Source organism: Pteropus vampyrus, unplaced genomic scaffold (assembly GCF_000151845.1).
Source record: "Pteropus vampyrus isolate Shadow unplaced genomic scaffold, Pvam_2.0 Scaffold509, whole genome shotgun sequence".
NCBI classification, from domain to species: domain Eukaryota; kingdom Metazoa; phylum Chordata; class Mammalia; order Chiroptera; family Pteropodidae; genus Pteropus; species Pteropus vampyrus.
The window spans coordinates 1,247,745-1,267,022 of record NW_011889290.1 but is presented as its reverse complement, the minus strand read 5'-3'; the positions used below and the strand labels follow the sequence as shown (position 1 = coordinate 1,267,022).

The 19,278-nt window shown below is 39.1% G+C and overlaps 1 protein-coding gene across 1 annotated transcript; it reads left to right on the top strand.

Annotated features, from left to right (window-relative positions):
- The first annotated feature begins 689 nt into the window (after positions 1–689).
- Positions 690–1,415, top strand: LOC105307685 (40S ribosomal protein S4-like). Its single transcript, XM_023524920.1, has one exon. The coding sequence runs from the start codon at positions 690–692 to the stop codon at positions 1,413–1,415; it is 726 nt and encodes a 241-aa protein (XP_023380688.1).
- The last annotated feature ends 17,863 nt before the right edge of the window (positions 1,416–19,278 follow it).

Below are 19,278 nucleotides of genomic sequence, written 5' to 3'. Positions count from 1 at the left end.
ATCCAAAAAAATTAGGATAGTTTAAGGAGCCTCTGAGACAGCATCAAATTTACCAACATTTGTATCTTAGGGATACCAGAATCAGAGGGAGAGCAAGAAGCTGAAAACCTGTTTGAAGAAATAATGATGGAAAATTTTCCTAACCAGGTGAAGAAAGTAGATGTACAAGCCCAGGAAATACACAGAGTCCCAAACAAAAGAACCCAAATAGGCTGATATCATGACACCTCATAATTAAATGCCAAAAGGTTAAACATAAGGAGAGAAACTTAGAAGCAGCAAGAGAAAAGTAGTTAGTTACCTATAAAGGAGCTCCCACAGACTGTCAGCTGATTTCTCAACAGAAACTTTGCTGGCCAGCAGGGATTGGCACAAAATATTCAAAGTGATGAAAAGCAAGGACCTACAAGCAAGATCACTCTACCCAGCAAAGCTATCATTTAGAATCAAAGGAGAGATAAAAAACTTCCCAGATAAGAAAAAGCTAAAGGAGTTCGTCTTCACCACGCCATATTATAGGAAATGTTAGAGGATTTCTTTAAGAAGAAGAAAAAAGGAAAAAAAGATAAAACATATAAATAATAAAAAAGGCAATAACTACATATCTAGCAACAATTACTTTAAATGTAATTGATTCTAATGTTTCAATCAAAAGATAGGTGACCCCTCTTTCTGTGTTCAGCATAGCCATGGCTTGTGGTCCCAAGAAGCATCTGGAGTGCATAGCAGCTCCCAAGCCTTGGATGCTGGATAAACTGACAGGTGTATTTCCTCCCTGTTCGTCTACCAGTCCCCACAAGCTGAGAGGATATCTCCCTCTCATCATTTTCTCAAGAAACAGATTGAAGTATGCCATGACAGGAGATGAAGTAAAGAAGATCTGTATTCAGCAGTTTATCAAGATTGATAGCAAAGTCTGGACTGATGTAACCTACCCTGCTGGATTTATGGATGTCATCAGCATTGACAAGACCAGAGAGAATTTGTGTCTTATCTATGACATCAGAGGTCACTTTCCTATTCATCAGATTACACCTGAGAAGGCCAAGTACAAGTTGTGCAAAGTGAGAAAGACCTTTGTGAGCACAAAAGGAATCCCTCATTTGGTGATTCATGATGCTTGCACCATGTGCTATCCTGATCCCCTCATCAAAGTGAATGGTACCATTCGGATTGATTTGCAGACTGGCAAAATTACTGATTTTATTAAGTTTGACACTGGTAACCTGTGTATGGTGACTGTAGGTGATAACTTGGGAAGAATTGGTGTGATTACCAACAGAGAGAGTCACTCTGGCTCTTTTGATGTGGTTAATGTGAAAGACGCCAATGGCGACAGCTTTGCCACCCGGCTCTCCAATATTTGCATTATTGGCAAGGACAACAAACCGTGGCTTTCTCTTCCCGGTGCCTAACCATTGCCGAAGAGAGAGACAAGAACCTGGTAGCCAGACAGAGCAGTGGGTGAAGTGATCTCTAGGTGACATGATTGAAAAATTCTTTGTGCCTAATTAAAGGTAAATATTGCATGATTAATTATAAAAAAAAGATAAGGTGGCCGAATGCATAAGAAAACAAAACCCTTACGTATGCTGCCTACAAGAGACTCACTTCAGATCAACAACACATACAGACTGAAAGTAAAGGGATGAAAAAAAATGTTTCATGAAAACGGAAACAAGCAAACGAAAAAGCTAGGGTAGCAATATTTATACCAGACAAAATAGACTTTAAAATAAAGGCTATAACAAGAGACAAAGAAGGACCCAGTTATCCCACTTCTGTGTATTTATCTGAAGAAACCCAAAACACTACTTTTAAGGTAATATGAGTCCATATGTTCATTGCAGCATTATTTATAGTAGCTCAGATATGGAGACATCTTGAGTGTATGGGTAAAGAGGACGTGGTATACACACACACACACACACACACACACACACACACACACACACACACAGGCAAAATGAAATATTACTCAGCCACAAAAAAGAATGAAATCCCACCATCAGCAACAACATGGATGGACCTAGAGAATATTGTGCTGAGTGGACTAAGACAGAGAAAGATAAATTTTCTATGTGCAATCCAGAGAACAGGATAAACAAACAGGAGAAACAAGCTCATATATACAGAGAGCATTTTGATGGTTGTCAGATGGGGTGTGGGAGGACGAATGAAGGGGGGAGAGGATTAAGAGGTACAAATGGTAGTTTCAAAATAGTCATGGGGATGTAGAGTATAGCATGGAGAACATAGTAGTGTTATAATAACTGTATGGTTTCAGATAGGTACTGGATTTATCGAGGTGATCACTTCATGTAATGTAAACATATAATATACATATATGTAAACATATAATCACTGTGTTGTACACTTGAAACTAATATAATATTGTATGTCAACTTTAATTGAAAAAATATATAAAAATACAAAAAATTATTTTCTTTTTATAGAATCACAAGAAAACTTACAAGGCTATTGTCTGGAAACTTGAGAGCAATAATCACTTTGTATTTTCTTTCCATGGCTTCTAAGAGCCTAAGAGAATTTAGAACACATAGTAGACAATTGATACTAAAAAGGCACTTACCAAATGATCAACTCCAAGTTAATATAAAGTAGTAGCCATGGGAAGAATATATTAATTTAAAAAACTATAGTATGGTCAAAGGGGCCAACTTCAGAATAGTTTGCGTCACAGCTCCAGGCCTTGCAAGGCAAGCTGGGCCTCTGTTCACCAGGGCTTCCTCAGAATACTGCTTCTCTTCTGGTTTAAAAGATGTGTGGTTTGGAATAGTCAGCGGGAACTAAAAAGCTAAGCAATATGGTCAATGCTTTGAACGAAAGAAGATTCTAGATCACTATTAGATGCTTGTCATCTGGAGCAAAGTGTGAGATGTGAAGGCTTCTATTGCTTTTAAGGGGAGACAAATGTAATGGCTAATAAAGGATTCTGGACTGTGTGGGTCAGAAGATTGGTTGAGTTTGGTTAGTATATAATGATACAGAACAAAGATCATAAATAGGCTCTGAGCAATCAGAGCACAAATAATTATACTTGGAAAGTTTGTTTAGTCAGCTGCAGAATGTGCTGTTTTCTATTCTGGTCATCCTCCCTACCCATGATACAGCAAAATCTTGTATGAAGAGGAATGTAAATGTTCCCCAATGCATAGGTAGTTTTTTACTGTTTTAAAAGAGTCAGTATGGATCACTTAGCAGGTGACAAATATTTAATTTAGACAAAATAGAGGAAATAGCAGTAGCTTCTCCACACACTTGTTGCCTGTACCTGTTAGGAATAAGATTAGCTATTAGTGACAGAAAACTCAAATTAACAGTGCCTCAAACACAAAATGTTGGAAACAGTTTGGAAGCCTGGGCCTGGTGTGGCTATTCCACTGAGTCCCTAAAGACCTAGGTTCCTTCCAGTTTTCTATGCTGCCACTCTTAAGAGGTGCATATTACACTCATACTTGAACCCCGTTGACCAGAATTTATTCACTTGGCCACATTAGACATAAGAACCTAGAAAATGTAGTCCTAATTCAAGGCAGCAGGCACCTGACGAAAAACTGGAAGTTCTGCCATAAGAAATAAGTGAGAATCTATATTAGAAGTCTGACATGAGTTTCTGTCACACTGTTCTTGGGACTTGATTGCATACCTGTATGTGGGACTTGGAGGATCCCATATGAAACACTTGGAAGGTAGATTTTAGTAATTTAGACTATGCTCTACAGAGTCCCCAAACTGTGGATGACTGGCCAGTGAGTTGGGTCATGGCCTTTGTCGTTCTATGCACTGACCTAGGCTGAATGAGAGTAATCAATCTGGTAAGAGAGAGAGAGAGAGAGAGGACAGAACTGCAGGGAGACAACATTTGAAGAGGCAGTCTACTGTGGTGAACAAACAAGGACTTTGGAGTCCCTCTAAACTTGGATTTAAATCCCAGGGCCATTGTGTAATATTGGGCAAGTTACTTGACCTCTAGAAGCTTCCATGTCCTCATCAGTACAATGGGAGGACTAATATTCACCTAAGAGTTTTAGCAGTATTTGGTCAGGTGATGTGTATAAAAATGCTTAGTCAAGCATATGGCAACATGTAGGTGTTCTGGCAATGGTATCTATTTTTACCATTGGCAACTTGGAAGCAAAGATAGGGGTAGTACATCTGTACACTCTTTGAAACCTTCTGGTCAAGGGGCCACCTTGGGAGTGTTCACAGCAGCACCTGTTATTGGTCCATTCTGTCACTCTAGGTGCTCATAATGGAAAAGTTGCTGCACCGCTGTCCTTCTTGGCTCCCCCTCACATCAAAGTTAACAATCCCTTAAGTATGTATTTTTAAAATATCCAACCAAGTCTTGTTTTGTCCACTGCAGTAGTCCTACTCTGTATTTTCATAATTTCTCTTGGAATTATTGCAATAGACTCAGAATGCTGACCACTTCTCCAGGCCACCTGCCAAATTACCACTAGCACAAGCAACTTTCTGAATCAGAAGCCATATAATCAGCCATCCTTGCATAACTCGTCATCATTTCCAGGACAAGACCCAAATTCCTCTGCTGGCTCTCTATAATCTGTGACCTGAGGTACATGTTCAGCCTTCCTTCTTGGCCCCTCACCCTAACTCAACCCCTGTTTTAGAGAAATCAAACATTTATCGAACATGCTAAGCTCTCTCTTCTTGGTGCCGCTGAGCAGGCCCTTCCTGCAGCCTGGAAAGCCTTTCCTCTGTTGGGTGACTCCTAGTCCATATTCAAGCACTTCTCCCTAGAGAACTCCTTTGGGTTCAGTAGAGCTTAGATGCGGGCTCCTCCACAATCCACAGTGCCTAAGGCAAACTCTGTTATAGCTATTGATGTCATTTGCATGTCTATCACATCTCTCCTTTATGAATTCATTCACTCATTCATTTATTCACTCATTCATTCATCTATCCATTCAACTAATTTTGGATAAATTTCCTTCTTTGTATCAGCTTTTTCTTCTTTGTGTACGACTCAGATATTTCCTCCATTGGAAAACTTCTCCTGATTTGGATTCAGTGTTGCTCCTCTGTGCTCCTATAGGAACTGTACTTGCATTATGTACTTATTATATGGTACTGTCAGATATGTGTCTGTTTTCCTTACTAGAGAGTGACTTCTTTAAAGATAAACTGGAGTACTTTGTGTTTTTGTGAGAATGTATGTGTATGTGTGTATATACATGTGTGTGTGTGACTTCTCAGTGCCTAGCACAAGTGCTGACCCAACAAAACATTATTGAATGAATGAGTGAATGAATGAAATGTGTAGTTATGGGAGCTGGTCTACTCAAAATAGCCTAGAAGATCCCTAAAGAGTGATTCACTTTGCATTTTTATGACCAGAAATACAAAGTCATTTGGGGACATTGTTAAGGGCATAACATATTATATGGTTGCCAAAGAGTTCTAAGAGAAGAAGGTTCTTACAACTATACAGGAACTATATTTAGCAAGTCTGTTGATCTGTTATTGAAGGATCTTGTTTCTTTGTGGTAACAAAACTATTCAGTGTAATATCTGTCTTGTGTTAAGAACAACCGTCATGATTAAAAGGAATAACCTTCATGCTTTTAGAGAATGTGCTAAACTAGTTCTATCAAAATACAACCAGTGGGTGCTGGTGATTATATTTAGAGTTGAATGTGAGGGACAAAAAAAGGAGAGAGGGAATCTTCTTCAAATTAATTATTGAAGTAAATTCCTGGAAGGCATAAACTGGAGGCTTATTTTGCTGAGCAGACCTCACAGTTAAGTGAACAAGGGTTGTTTCTGAAGCACTGTGAGGTTCAATTAGTCACAGCAAGAAGAGGCCCCTCTATGGGGGTGATATTTGGCTTCGACTTGTTGACAACACATCTAATGGGCTGACAAGGGAGGCTGGCTTCAAATCAGGGCAGTGGGGACTTCTTAGGATGAAGATCTAAACTGATTACTTAAATACTTCCATAAAACATGAAATAGGATCATGGCATGTAGTTATGAGGAGTAGCCGACCAGAAATCTTAGGGTCCCAACTGTGGGTGAAGGGGGCTTGTGAACTGTACAAGGAAGCATTTTAAGGAAGTTTTCCAGACATGTGGTGAAGTAGAAGCTATCTGAACAAAAGGACTGGGTTAATATTTTAGGATTAACTCTTCAGCGGTACATTGTGGTGCTTCACAGCCTGGGCTCAAATTATGCAGATCAAGGTTCAAATATCAGCTCTGCCACTTACTGCCTGGGTGACCTTGGGCACACTAATCTAATGTCTCTAAACTTGAGTTTCCTAATCTTCAAACTTAATGTAACAATAGTAGTGATCTCAGAGGATTATGGTGAGGAGTAAATGAGATGGTGCCCATGAAGTACTTGCAGAGTGCCTGCCACATATGAAGGAGACCCCAGTCATCAACCTATGCTGAATTGAGCTGTTTGAGCAGGGGATAAAGAAAGCTATGTGAGCTTTGGTTAGTGTGAAAGGAAAACATACATGTGCATATCTCTGTCGTAAATGCTGGTAATTGCATGAAAAGCGACCTGGGCGAGAGAGTATTTGAGTGTCTCAGTGCAAAGCTTTATAATTTCAGTTTTAAAGCTAAATTGTTGAAAGAACAATGCAAACCCTTGTTTTCCTCAATTATTCAGTAGTGTTCTCCTCTTACACTCTGGCAGCTCGCGGCTGCGAGGCAGGAAACCAAAGTTCCTTTCAGCTCCAGTATTAATCAGCTGGCCTTGGGCAAGCCCTACAGTATCCGAGATTCACCTGTAAAATGAAGCCATTGATTTATAGATTTCAAGGTGCTTGCAAGCTCTAAAATTCTATGACTTCTTAACTTAAAGCTGGTCAGCCCAATATTGTGGCACAAGACTTTTTTTGTTGCTTACACAGTTTAGCTGTTCTTAAAATAAGCAGAAAGAAACAAATTGCTTTTTATTTGCTTTTTAGGCATGAGTAAATACTGACAAATGCTCTCAAATTTTTGGTGGTAGAATCAATCATGTGTGTAAATCCACATCAAATATATACAATAGACTACAAATGAAATAACAATGCAGCATTCAGAAGTTGAATGACTCGAAGAAGGGTTAGGAGTTAGAACAGGGTGAGGTCTGTGTTAAACTCTCTTCATCTCATGATCCAGTGACCTTCAGGAGAAAATTGCTGTAGAAATGTCAGCAAAATGTTTCTAAATGTAATTTAAAAATAATGAATAGCATCAATTTTATATCAATATACTTAACCAAGAATTTATATCAAATTAGGAGAAAGGAATTCTGATTTTCTACTCATTTTATTATGAATGTGTGCCTATGGAGAAAAATGGTAAGAAAAAGAAGACCAAAACAGGAGTAACATTTTGTTGGGCTCAACCGGTGATTCTCAATCCAAAGTACACACTTAAATCACCAGGGAGCTCTGCAGTACTGTGTCAATGCCTGGGATCTATCTTCAGGATCTTGAGTTGATTGGTCTGGGATGGAGCCTGAACATTGATAAAGGACTTATTTTCATGCGTAACCAAGATTGAGAACCACTAGGTTAAATAGTAATGTCACCCCGAGCTCTGACGGTCAACTGTTGAGCAAGTCCCAATTCATTCCAGGGAAGGGCTAGAGTCCTCAAACTTTCCAAGTCCCTCTGTACAATGGTACTTTGCCTAGAAGTTTCTCAAGCAGAATCTCATTTGTCATTAAACTGCTGTGATCATGCCCTTTGTCCTAGGAAAGGGACACTCAGGAACTCTTGCTCTGATAAAACACTTGGAATAGCCTGCTTGGAACAGTGGTAGATCCTCCTCTTTGTTTGAAGGTGCCACTGAAGAACAGCCCAGAGAAGCTGCTTGGTTTTTTCTTTCTACGCATATCTAGAGCAATGTTCTAGAGCCGCACTGTCCAATATAGTAACTAGAAGTTATAGGTGGCGTTTGAGCACTTGAAGTATAACTAATACAACTGAGAAATTTTATTTTTATTCAATGTTACTTAGTTCAAATTTAAATTTAAGTAGCCCAAGCGGCTTATCACTACCATATTGGACAGTGCCGATTTAGATAAAGGGTAGGTCATAATATTTGAATGCCAGGCCTAGGCATTTAGACTTTATTTTGTATGAAATGAAGAGGAAGCTGAGGGTTTGGATTAAGTTTAAGAGGCTAGGATTGATGACAGGAAGACAAATTGGAAGTGGCTGTAATGACTCAGGTGAGTGCTGGGGGGACCTGCACTGAGGCGGTACCAGTGAGGATGAAAAGGAGATGATGGACAAGAGAGGAATTCAAGAGGTAATGTGGATTGGGCTTTGTGCCCAGGGAGGTCCACACTGGCTTGAGCAATTGGGTCAGTAGCAGTGGTGCTTTGAGTTAGAATAGAACATTTCAAAATGCAAACTGATTCTGTGGAAAAAAATAGCAAGTCACTTTTGGATAGAAATCTCATTTTAAGTTGTCAAATATTTTACTACCAAAGGAAGAAATAATATAGGCAGCATAAGGAGGCCTTCCAGGATGAGAGATAGCTCCTCACTCTGCCAGTATGGTAGGAGGAGGGCTTTTCCTGTTTCTGATAGAGGTGGGGCTTCACTTGGATGGCTTATTGTTTGAGCTCAGGCAACCTGCAGATTCATTCAGCATCCTCTTTAGATGCCATCCCCTCTCTCCATTAGACTTGAGACCTTCTCCTCAGCTGATTCAGTCACTTTGTCAAAGAGACCAGAACTAAATGTCCATAGCCTTCCTTGGACAGACCAACTTCATTTTTTTTTTTTAACCCCACAAGCATTGTTGAGTACATACCTGGTTTCTAGGGGCAGAAGTAGATACAGAGGTAAATGAGAAACTATTTTTACCCTGGAAAAGTTCATAATCTAATTCAAAAGGCAAACACATAAGGAAAAACTTAGTTTTAATATCATGCATGAGACAGTTTGCCTTGGAGTGCCAGAGTTGTAGTGATTAACTTTACCTGGGTCTCTGAGGAAGGCTCTTCAGAAGTGGTGACAGCTGAGTTTGGTGACATTTTCCAAATAAGGAAGAAAAAGAAGGGCTTTTAACAGAGGGATACTTGCAAATATCTGGTGGTACCTTTGAGTGTGTCATGCACTGGGAATAGCACAGGGTTGTGTGGCTGAAACCTAGAGTGCTTTTGGGAAAGTAGGAAAGAATGGGAATCAGACAAGTGAAATAGACTGGACACGATGAGGAAGGGCCTGCATGCCTTGTTAAAGAATTTAGAACTTACTTAATGGATACTGGGAGCCGTTACTGATTTTAAAATGAGGAGTGATATTTATATGTTTGAGTTTGCACAGTTTCTCTCTAATCATAATCAGAGAGCCTTTGCTTTGGTCTTCTCTCTCTGTTCAATTCACCATCATAAAATGGGTGTGGTGTGCAAGGTTATTGAAAGAATAAGTACATGATGCTTATAAACTGCTTGAAAAATAACTGTAAGTGCTATCTAAAAATGATCATTGTTCTTAGTTAAGGAATTATAATTGCAATTACCTAATTGTAAGCATTGCTGGATCCTTGCCTCTCCAATTAGCTGATTGTAGGTGCAATTAGTTTGCAAGAACAATTTTATACCCATGTGCAAATTTTCCAGAAATGCAAAATAAAATGTGTAGAATAATGAAGCCAAGTTGAGTTTCTTTAGAGTTTGTTCTAAATATTTGATAATGCCCATCCTGAGGGAATGTTATTTCCCTTCCTGTCATTCATATATGACTTGCTTAAGATGTACTCCTATTTATTTCACAATCTCATTGCTGGGAAATTCTCAAACTCCAAAGCCTGTGAATAAAGAAAAAACGAGTAGATGGTACCCACAATTGGAGATTTTTAGAGGTCCTCTTTGTTTTTTGAAGTGCAAATTGAAGGATAATTGGTATGATGAGAGCAGGGTAGACAGTCAGGGGAAGGGTCAACCATTTTGCATGAAGACTGAGGAGGGCTAGCCATGGTAATGAAATTACCAAATGTCATCCTTCCCCAGGGAATTCTGTGCTATGGATGTCGGTAGTGGATGCAGTGCTGGCTCTAGAATGTGATTCCAATATGAATGTCGGTTGATATTTTGTTCACCATTAACAAGTGAGACGGAAGTGAAACAATGAAGACATGATGTGAGCCACTTTTTTGTTGAATCAAACAGTAGTTTTCAAATGCTGGAGTTATATTTTCTTAATTACTTTGTGCTATTCACAATGTAATGTCTACAGTCAACACATATTAAAGTTCAATCTTCAGTATTTACGTTTTCTCTATTATTCTTTTAGATCTAGATAATCAACAAAACAATAAATCAAGCCCTGATTTACAACATGTGCTGATTTCCGTAGTGTAAATATTCCCACTGAGGGCAATTTCAAATCATCAGTTGTTTCACAACCAGTTCATAGACTTGAAAATTTAACAACTAGTTTTGTTAAATTAAAAACTAGTGAACTGGCATGAGCTGGTTCCAGTGTACCGTGAGTACTGGTAGAACTTAAACAAAACCTCTTGGGAGCTAGTGACAGATAGTATCTTAGTTTTCATGATTTGAAAGGATTGTGGAGATTTGGAACAAATAAGTATTGTGTGGAAGAGAGAGAGAGAAAATAGCTGCATGCACAAATGTGTTTTGTGGGAAAATCATTCCCTACTTTAGCAGTCCATTGCCTTAACCACTTGGACACCTCATCGTCCATCCATTTCCCACTTTAAAGGATAACAAAATACATGAAAATGGAAGAGAGGAAAATCCAGAATGGCATGGACTTCAGGGACAGTAGGATGTGAAGATTTCAGCCCTTTTAGGGTGATAGGTTCCATGGTTTCCAGTAGATTTGATGTTCATTCTCCCAATACCATGGGGAAGTGCTGGCTCATCTATATTTTGAAGGTGCAAAAAATGAGGAGCACAAGGTCATGTTACTAGAGCTGAGGTTATGAAGTCAAACAAAGTTAGAGATGAGAAGAGGTTCTGTTATTTTAGCCTGTTTTAGGCACTCCTTGTTAATGGAAAATAAACTTCACACAGTAATGAAAGCACTAGAGAAAGTTTAATTTATTGGACACCTCATTAGGTAGTTAGTGTGTTTGGTAGGAGTGAGGTGAGAAGACTCAGGACCAGGACTACAGGCTCTGCTCCTTATCCTCATTGGGGTCAGGGGAACCCCTTCTGGAACTTCCAGTTTCTTCCCACGTTCATCATGCTTAAGTTCATCTGGTTTTCCAAGCCCACCATAATCCAGACCCACTATATTTCTCTAAGCCAAGGTCTGTATACTTCTCATGGGGCATCAACACTGGCATAGCTAGTCTTCCTTTCTCATGAGCAGGTTAGACTTATTCCTGCTTGCTGCGTGCTAATATTGAAGAGAGCTTTTACACTGCATCATGCTAAGGGTTTTACCTGCATTATCCCATTTAATCTATACACATTTTAAGGTTACTGTCATTGTCTCCATTTTAGAGAGAAAACGGAGGCAGAGAACATCTAAGGAATTTACCCAAAACCACATAGTTAGCAAAGATGTGCAGCAAGCATTTTAACACAGAACTAACTGCTCAAAGGTTATGCTCACAAACCCTACAGTCAGCTGCCTCTCTGTTCATGGCATTCCTTTTCCCTGTCACTTTCCTTCTCAATTCAAACTAGGCCCTCTTTTACATTCCCAGTGCCAAGACCTTCACCTCTCTTCCAAGTAGCTTCCCTAACTTGTAAAGCTCTCATCGCTCTCCTATAGGTTACTTTAGAAATGTGTCTATAGTGTGCACTTTGCCTTCCAAGTGTATCTTTTTCATCAAAAGTATCAGGTATTTAGGAAAAGCAAGCATGTCTTTGACTTATTCTTCATTTCCCATGGTGTCTTGTCAGGTTTCAGCCTGAAGACAGATAGTCAGCAAATGGCTGTTGATTCAGTCAGGTCTGTGTTCAGATCAATGCTCAGCATCATTTACCTAGCATCTTTACTGCCAGGCACTGAACTGCAGACACAAAGATTAAAGACAGTCCCCCTTTCAAAGAACTCTGAATTCCAGGGTAGCAAGCTGACTAACCAACAGTTATAATGCTACATGATCAGTACTAGATGAGTGGGGTTCTAGGAAGCCCAGATAAGAAGAGTTCTCTGGGAAGGACTTAATAAGGTCACTTTTGATCCAGCCCTGTCTTGAAGGATGAATGGAAATGCGAGGTTCACTCAGAGGAGGAAGATTTGATGGGCCGTGGCACTGTACACTACGTGTGTGGTGAAACCCACACCCTGGTTTATTTTATTAAGCCTTCCTCTGTTTGACTTTCAGCCAGTATATTTTAAACTACGTTCGATATATACCTCTTTTTTCTTTATATTTTATTAATTGAAGTATAGGGTCTGTTTACTCAAAATCAGGGCTCTGAAGTGAGAAAGGAAGTGTTGGGGAACCCATTATGGAACCCAAGAGCCCACCCTTCTATCCTATAGTCACATAATCTCTCCTATCTTTGGCCCACTAACTATACAGACATGTGTAGAGGTCACTGTTCCTCGTCTCCACATCATGTGTTTACCCACCTTTTCCACTCTTGGTGAGAAACTAGCAAGAGGACCAAGATGTCTTAGCATCTTGTTCCACACCGAGAATAACTTTGGAATGTGTTCTGGTTTTGGGACACACCGAAAAAGGTACTTGTAGGTGATGCTTCTTAAAGTATTTCATACAAAAAGCGTCATTGGAAAGTTCCAATTTTCTTTCATTAGTCTTTGTCCTACCAAGGTTTTTAGCTATGTTAATTATTTGTTTAAAGCTACTGCTTATTGGACAGAAGGACCATGTAGTTCCTGAGGCTTAAAGAAGTTGGTACTGGAAGTTAGATTGATATACCTATAATTTTTATGTCTGTGAAACCAACTTAATCAGAAAATTTCTGTCCTCCCTTCTCTTTCCTTGAAAAACAGATATATGTTCACCCACCCCACTCCCATAGATACACACACACACACACACACACACACACACACACACACACACACACACAGACTAGTCAAAAGGAAGGAGAGCCATTCAAATTTTTTTAGCTTACTTCAATGGAATTAACAATTCTATTTAATAAGCTTAGTTAAATAGATATGACATGGTTTCCTTTCTTCTTAAAGGAAGGAGAAAGATTTAGGAAGCTCAGCAGATCTCTGGAGTGTCAAAGTCATCCCATTTCATCCTGTACATTTGGATTCATCCATGAAGCTCACAAAATTCTAGGGACAAGGGACACACAGTCTGAATTGACCTATACAGGTCCATGACTCAAATCAGAGCCCTTGTAGAACATTTCTGTCTTATGTCTACTTTTGGAGACATTTCAGGGTAATGCCATAATTAAAAAGTAAGCCAAGGGAAAAATCAGGTTGACATTTAAGAAGCCATATAACCTATCTTTTACAGTAGTATATATTTTTTTTCTCATTTAGACAAATAGGCAAAAAAATAATTCCACTAATACAAAATTCCATTTATTCTTGACAAATAGCACAAAAAAATAATTCCACTAATATGAAATTCTACTCTTTTAAGATTTCTGAATTCAAGAATGATGAAGCTTAGATTAGGAGAGCACAAAGGCTCCAGTTCAGCTGTCAACTAGATGGAGGAATAGACGCTGTCTGAAGAGCTGAGAGGGGCTGAGCGGCAAGTCTAGACTTGAAGGTAGAGGATGGTGTCATGGGCAGTTACAGTCTGCTCTGGGCTCCAGAGGGAGGAGGGATGGTGCTTGTCTTGTGCTTACTAACCCTAGGCAGAGCTAAGATAGAGAGTGTGGTGTGTGCATGAATGTGCATGTGAGTAAGTGTGAATGTGTGTGTGCATGAGTATATGTATATGAGTATATGAGTGTGAATGTTTGTCAGTGTATGTGTGTGAAGTGTGAAAGTGTTTGAGTGTGAGTGAGTGTGTGTGTGAGAGGGTGAATATGTCTGAGTGTATGTATATTATGTCTGTGTGTGTATTTTGTGAGTAATAATGCCTGTTTCTCTCAAGCTCTTCTTGGACTTTTCTAATGGAATCTCACTTTGCTTTGTGAGGTTCAACTTTCTCCATTTTATTTATAAGGTAAAGAAGTTGGAATAAATCATGTTGGGTGTGGAAACAATATTAACTTCTGTCCCATTCCTTGCAAACAACAACAAAATCTTCCTAATTTTCTTACTGGGTCTGCTGAGAAGAGAACAAATGCCTTTCTTGTGAGCCTCTTTCTGCATAGGGCAGTGCTGAGACATCCATCTTTTTGTGTGTGGAAATGAGACGAGTATGGCCAAGGTCAACCTTAGGAAAGGAAACTAGTTAGTTGAATTCTATGTTCTACCCTTTGAGTCTGTATGCTGTTTTTCCTGTGCAAAGTTGATCTCCACTAAGAGACTTCAGCATTTGTCCCTACTGCTCAGATAAGCCATCATGATTTTTTTTCATATGTAAATTTTAAGAACAGTCAATGCCCAGAGTAGACAGGGAAATCCTGTTTGATAATTCATCCTGAATGACTTCAAAACAAATCAACTTTTACATTTTAAAAATTCCTTTTGATGAAATTCTTTGTGGATTTCTTTATTACTCTATTTACAATGGTAGTTTTTATAGAGGCCCTTATTTTCAAAGAAATGCACACTACATATTGATCTAATGGGCCTGATAATGACTAAGGAGCAAATTACATTAAGATTAGCAGATGGACTTAGTGTGTGTTCTAGTTCTATGACTCATAAGGCAACTTTTTTTGTGTTGCATTTATGGGCAGAGGTGTTTAAAAAAAACACTGTAGAGAGCAAGAATTGTGAAAGAATTGTGAAAACTACTGCCAAGACATGATGCTTTTACATCTCGAGACAATGCTGAAAGTGCTGATGAAGTTAGAAAGTGTGTTATGAAATGTTGAAGAGCTTTCCACAACTCTACTGCCCCAACATAGTCCTTATCCCACCATGAGAGCTAAGTCCAGGCTTAAACAGAAACCACTATAGAAATATCCCTATTTCTCACAAGTGCCAACAATTCCAGGTTTGGTAAGGAGAAAGTATTTGTAGTGGCTATCTGTGGTCGGGTCACCAGGATGGGAAAGAAACTTGCTTTGCCGTGCTGAGGAGACTGCATAAAGATCTTCTTTGGGGGAGGTGTTTTCTTTTTTTAAAATAATGTCTGGTGCTATTTTTAAAAATTATGGTAAAATACACATAACATAAAATGTATCATCTTAGCAATTTTAAGTAGTGTTAAGTATGTTTACATTGTTATGCAACCATCACCACTATCTACATCTACAACCTTTTTACCTCACCAAATTGAAACTTTGTGCCCATTAAACAATCACCCCCATTCCTCCCGCTTTTCTTTCCCCTCATCTTTTGGCAATCACCATTCTACTCTCCGTCTCTATGAATCTCATATAAATGGAATCCTACAGTGTTTGTCCTTTTATGACTGGCTTATTTCACTGAGCGTAATGTCCTCAAGGTTCATCCATGTTGTAGCATGTGTCAGAATTGCCTTCCTTTTAAAAGTTGAATCATATTCCATTATACATATATACTACATTTTGTTTATCCATTTATCTGTGCATTAGACACTTGGGTTGTCTGGGGACATTTTTATTGCTGTTTTTTTCTCAAGTTTAATGCAGCTCTTGGGACCAGGTGTGTCAGGTGTGCGAAATATCCTCCTGATCCTTATTGCTGAACTTAGTTGTGGTTGGACAGTACTATCTTTAGAGATAACACTCATAGTTTACATCAAATTTGTTCAACTTCGGGATGTCTCAAAAATGCAAGGCAGTTGACATTGCAGGTCTTTGCTGGTAATGTTTGTTTTAGCAAAGGTTAGTGTTATAGATCGAATGTTTATGTTTTCCCTCCATTCATATGTTCAAGCCCTAACTCCAATGTAACTGTATTTGGAAATAAGACCTATGAGGATATGATAAAGATAAAATGAGGTCATGAAGATGGGGCTCTAATCCAATAGGACTGAATTATAAGAAGAGAAAGAAAGATCATGTGAAGACATAGTAAAGAGGCAACTGCCTACAAACCAGGAAGTGAGCTCTCACCAGAAACCGAATCAGCTGGCACCTTCCTTTTGGACTTTCTGCCTCCATAGCTGGAAAAAATAAATGTTTATTGTTTAAGACACCCAGTCTGTGGTATTTTGTTATGGCAGCCCAAGCAGACTAAGACATTTAGTGACCTACAGGAGAAAGTAACCCTTTCCACCTCAAACTAGGAGCTGCGAGGCTGCTGTGTGTTCTTTAGTCATGCTCCATGGCATCTCGTCAAGGGAGATTCAAGGGTGTGCCTCTTGGAGAACAATACTCCTGCTCCTATCATACACCTTTCATCACTGTTGAGAGCTTTTCCTTGGCGATGGTCACATTTACAAACATTTCTGTGAAAATAAAATGACTATATTTGAAATGTCTTCATGACTGTAGAAACACCATCTTTTTTTTCTTCCTAGGGAGAAATTTAAATAGTGTTTTAAGTCTCGATATCAGGTTAATGGGTGGAGTTGGGATTCAGTTAATTCATTTTAATGCCTATAAGAGAAAGTTTTTATTTCCTTTTGGAATGCATTATAGATTTGCATCACATTAATCTTCCTTCCTAAATATTTTTTCCCATAAGCTAACAGTGAAATTGAAATTTGCATTTTTTAAGTTAATTGGTGGATGGCAGCCAGCTTTATCTTTAGGTATGGGAAAGTCAGTCTGGGCTTTTTATAAAATTGTCACTGGCTAGAAGAGATGACTCGTTGGATCTACTTAATATGATCTCCCCAATAGCAGATACCTCACATCCAGAGCAGGGCTGCAGATGATTTATTTTTCTAGAATAACATTTCTCAGGATACAGGTTTTGAAAATGCTGGATCTCACAACGTTAAAGAGTTTTTTTTTCCCCCTGAAACAGGACTTCTTATGCCTTCCATTCATTCATTCATTCGCTCATTTGTCAATATGGTTCAGGCTTTGTATAGACAGGCCCTGTGAAGACAGTGTAGAGCAAGACAAGTGTGTTCTCTTCCCTCATGGAGATTAAAGTCTGGTGGAGCTCTTAAAATGCTAATTTCAAAGAGGGAGATAAAGTAGACAAGATCTCCAAATCCACTTAATAATGAGACCCTCTTTTGGAGAATATTTCCTGGCACATGTGTTTTGCGGAATGCACTTTGGAAAATGCTGTTGTGTAGTGAGGAAGACCAAGACCAAGGTCAGTGGAAACACTGTGGTAGTAGGGTAGCAACTAGTATATGTCAAGCACATTACATGTGTCATTTCCAGTTCTCACCACCATCTCAAATGTTGGGAATGCTTTCATTTTATAGATAAGAAGACTTGAAGTCAGAGCACTTACATGACTAGTTCAAGGCCACATGTTTAGCAGGAAGTAGAGCTAAGATTGGAATTCAAGTCTGGTTGGTTCCAACTTCATAGTTCTTCCATCTTGCTGTTTCTCTCCTGAAGAGTTTATGTCTTGGGTTAAAGAAACCTGACCTTTATGCTAATTAGCCTAGCAATTGTGACTAAGTCTCTCAAACTCAAAGAGTTTGTGTCTTTTAAACAGAAAGAGTTCACATTTGTGCTTACTCTATGTTGTAAGGATCAGATTAAACAGTGTATGTTCCCCCGCTTCGCAAAGTCCATAGCACGTGCAGTACTATCTGCATTCCAAACATTAAATAGTATTGCTAGAATGGAGCAGAGAACTGATGGTATTAGATTCAATGGGATCCAATATATGGACATTATATTTTGTCTCCATGAGAGCATGTCCTGTAACTACTAAATAGGTCAGTGTTTCTTCAAGAATCCTCTATGAAGGAGACTTTCCTAAAAGCTTTCTTTAAGAATGACTTCAGTTTTTGTAACTATTTGTTAAAGAGACTTTTGTTTTTAAGAACAGCTGGAGGCTCATTATCACTATCTGCCCATTGGAGATCCCACCTACACACTGAAGAATGATAGCAAAAATATTTATGCAATAATGAATTGTATGTAATGATTTTAAATGGTATTCTGATTAGGAAGATTAGCGGCTTAGCAAACACAGAGGGTTCTTACATTACTGTTAATGAGAAGTATTTTTCTCTGGAATCCAAATTGACTAGTGGCACATTAATTAGTTTAATACAGGATCACAGGCTCCATACATATATTTTTTTTAGCTTGATTGAAATTCTTTATTCTGTTACTACAATGGGATTCTTTTGCAACATAAATTCAGAAAACCCATTCAGACAGGCCCTATAGTGAACGTCTCTTATTAGCAGCAGAGGAGACTGGGAAAGAGGTAAAAACAGGCTTTCAGGGAGCTGATAGTTGAACCAGAAGCAGGCAGCAGCTAGGGCTGTTTCCAGAGGAGGTGGTAAGGAATTCTGAAGATGAAGAAGGTCTGAGGACTTCTCTCTGAAGTAGAGCAGACAAGCTACCTGATGCCCAAATTCCTGCTGTATTATACATGGGCAGCAGCACTGGACCACTCCCTGGTCATCTTTTGTCTTCTTGAGATCCCATGAAAGAAAAGACAGGCAGTTCATTGGAAACACGACTAGCCGAGCTCTGGGGTAGACAGAGCCCGGCAATCTCAGTGGTTTCTGGTGCCTTCACAGACAACCCCCTCCTTTAAATTGGGTAGGTGCTCTCCAGACTTTAAGTGTCAGAGCTGACAGTCAGGGCATGGGGCATACTCATCAATATTTGCTGGAGCGGCAAGGCAGTAGTGTTAAATACACAAGTCTAGATCCACAGATACAAGTCACATTAAAGCAAATCCACTGTTTCTTTTGACAAGACCACTAGATTGGAAGGTCAAGGAAATGCTGCCACTGTGGGGTATTCAGCAAGGCCTTTGGCACAGTTTCTCCTGATGATATCCTTGTATACAAAACAAAAGCTAGAGGTCAGTATGATGGCAATTCTTTAACAGATTCAATGACTACATCCAGCAAAGGCTGATCTATCTGATGAGCAGCAGTGACTTGATGAGACACTTCTTATGCTGAGCCACACCACTCAGCTGTGTCCTGCCTCAGGATAAACACATTTGGAAGTACAGTCTGGATCAAGATTGGAAAGAGTTTCACAGCACAGATTAAAAGGAGAGGCAGAATAAGATAAAATGACATATTAGAAGCTTAAATATAAAATCTCTTTACTTGAGTTCACTACTAGTCCAAGGCTTAGCAGCAGGATAAAGTAGGAAAAGAACTTAGGGCTTATGGCAGAAGATAGATGTCAACTGTTTGCTTA

What these genes read in the sequence shown, in the direction of transcription:
- LOC105307685 (XM_023524920.1), top strand. Translation starts at nt 690, where the DNA reads ATGGCTTGTGGTCCCAAGAAGCATCTGGAGTGCATAGCAGCTCCCAAG.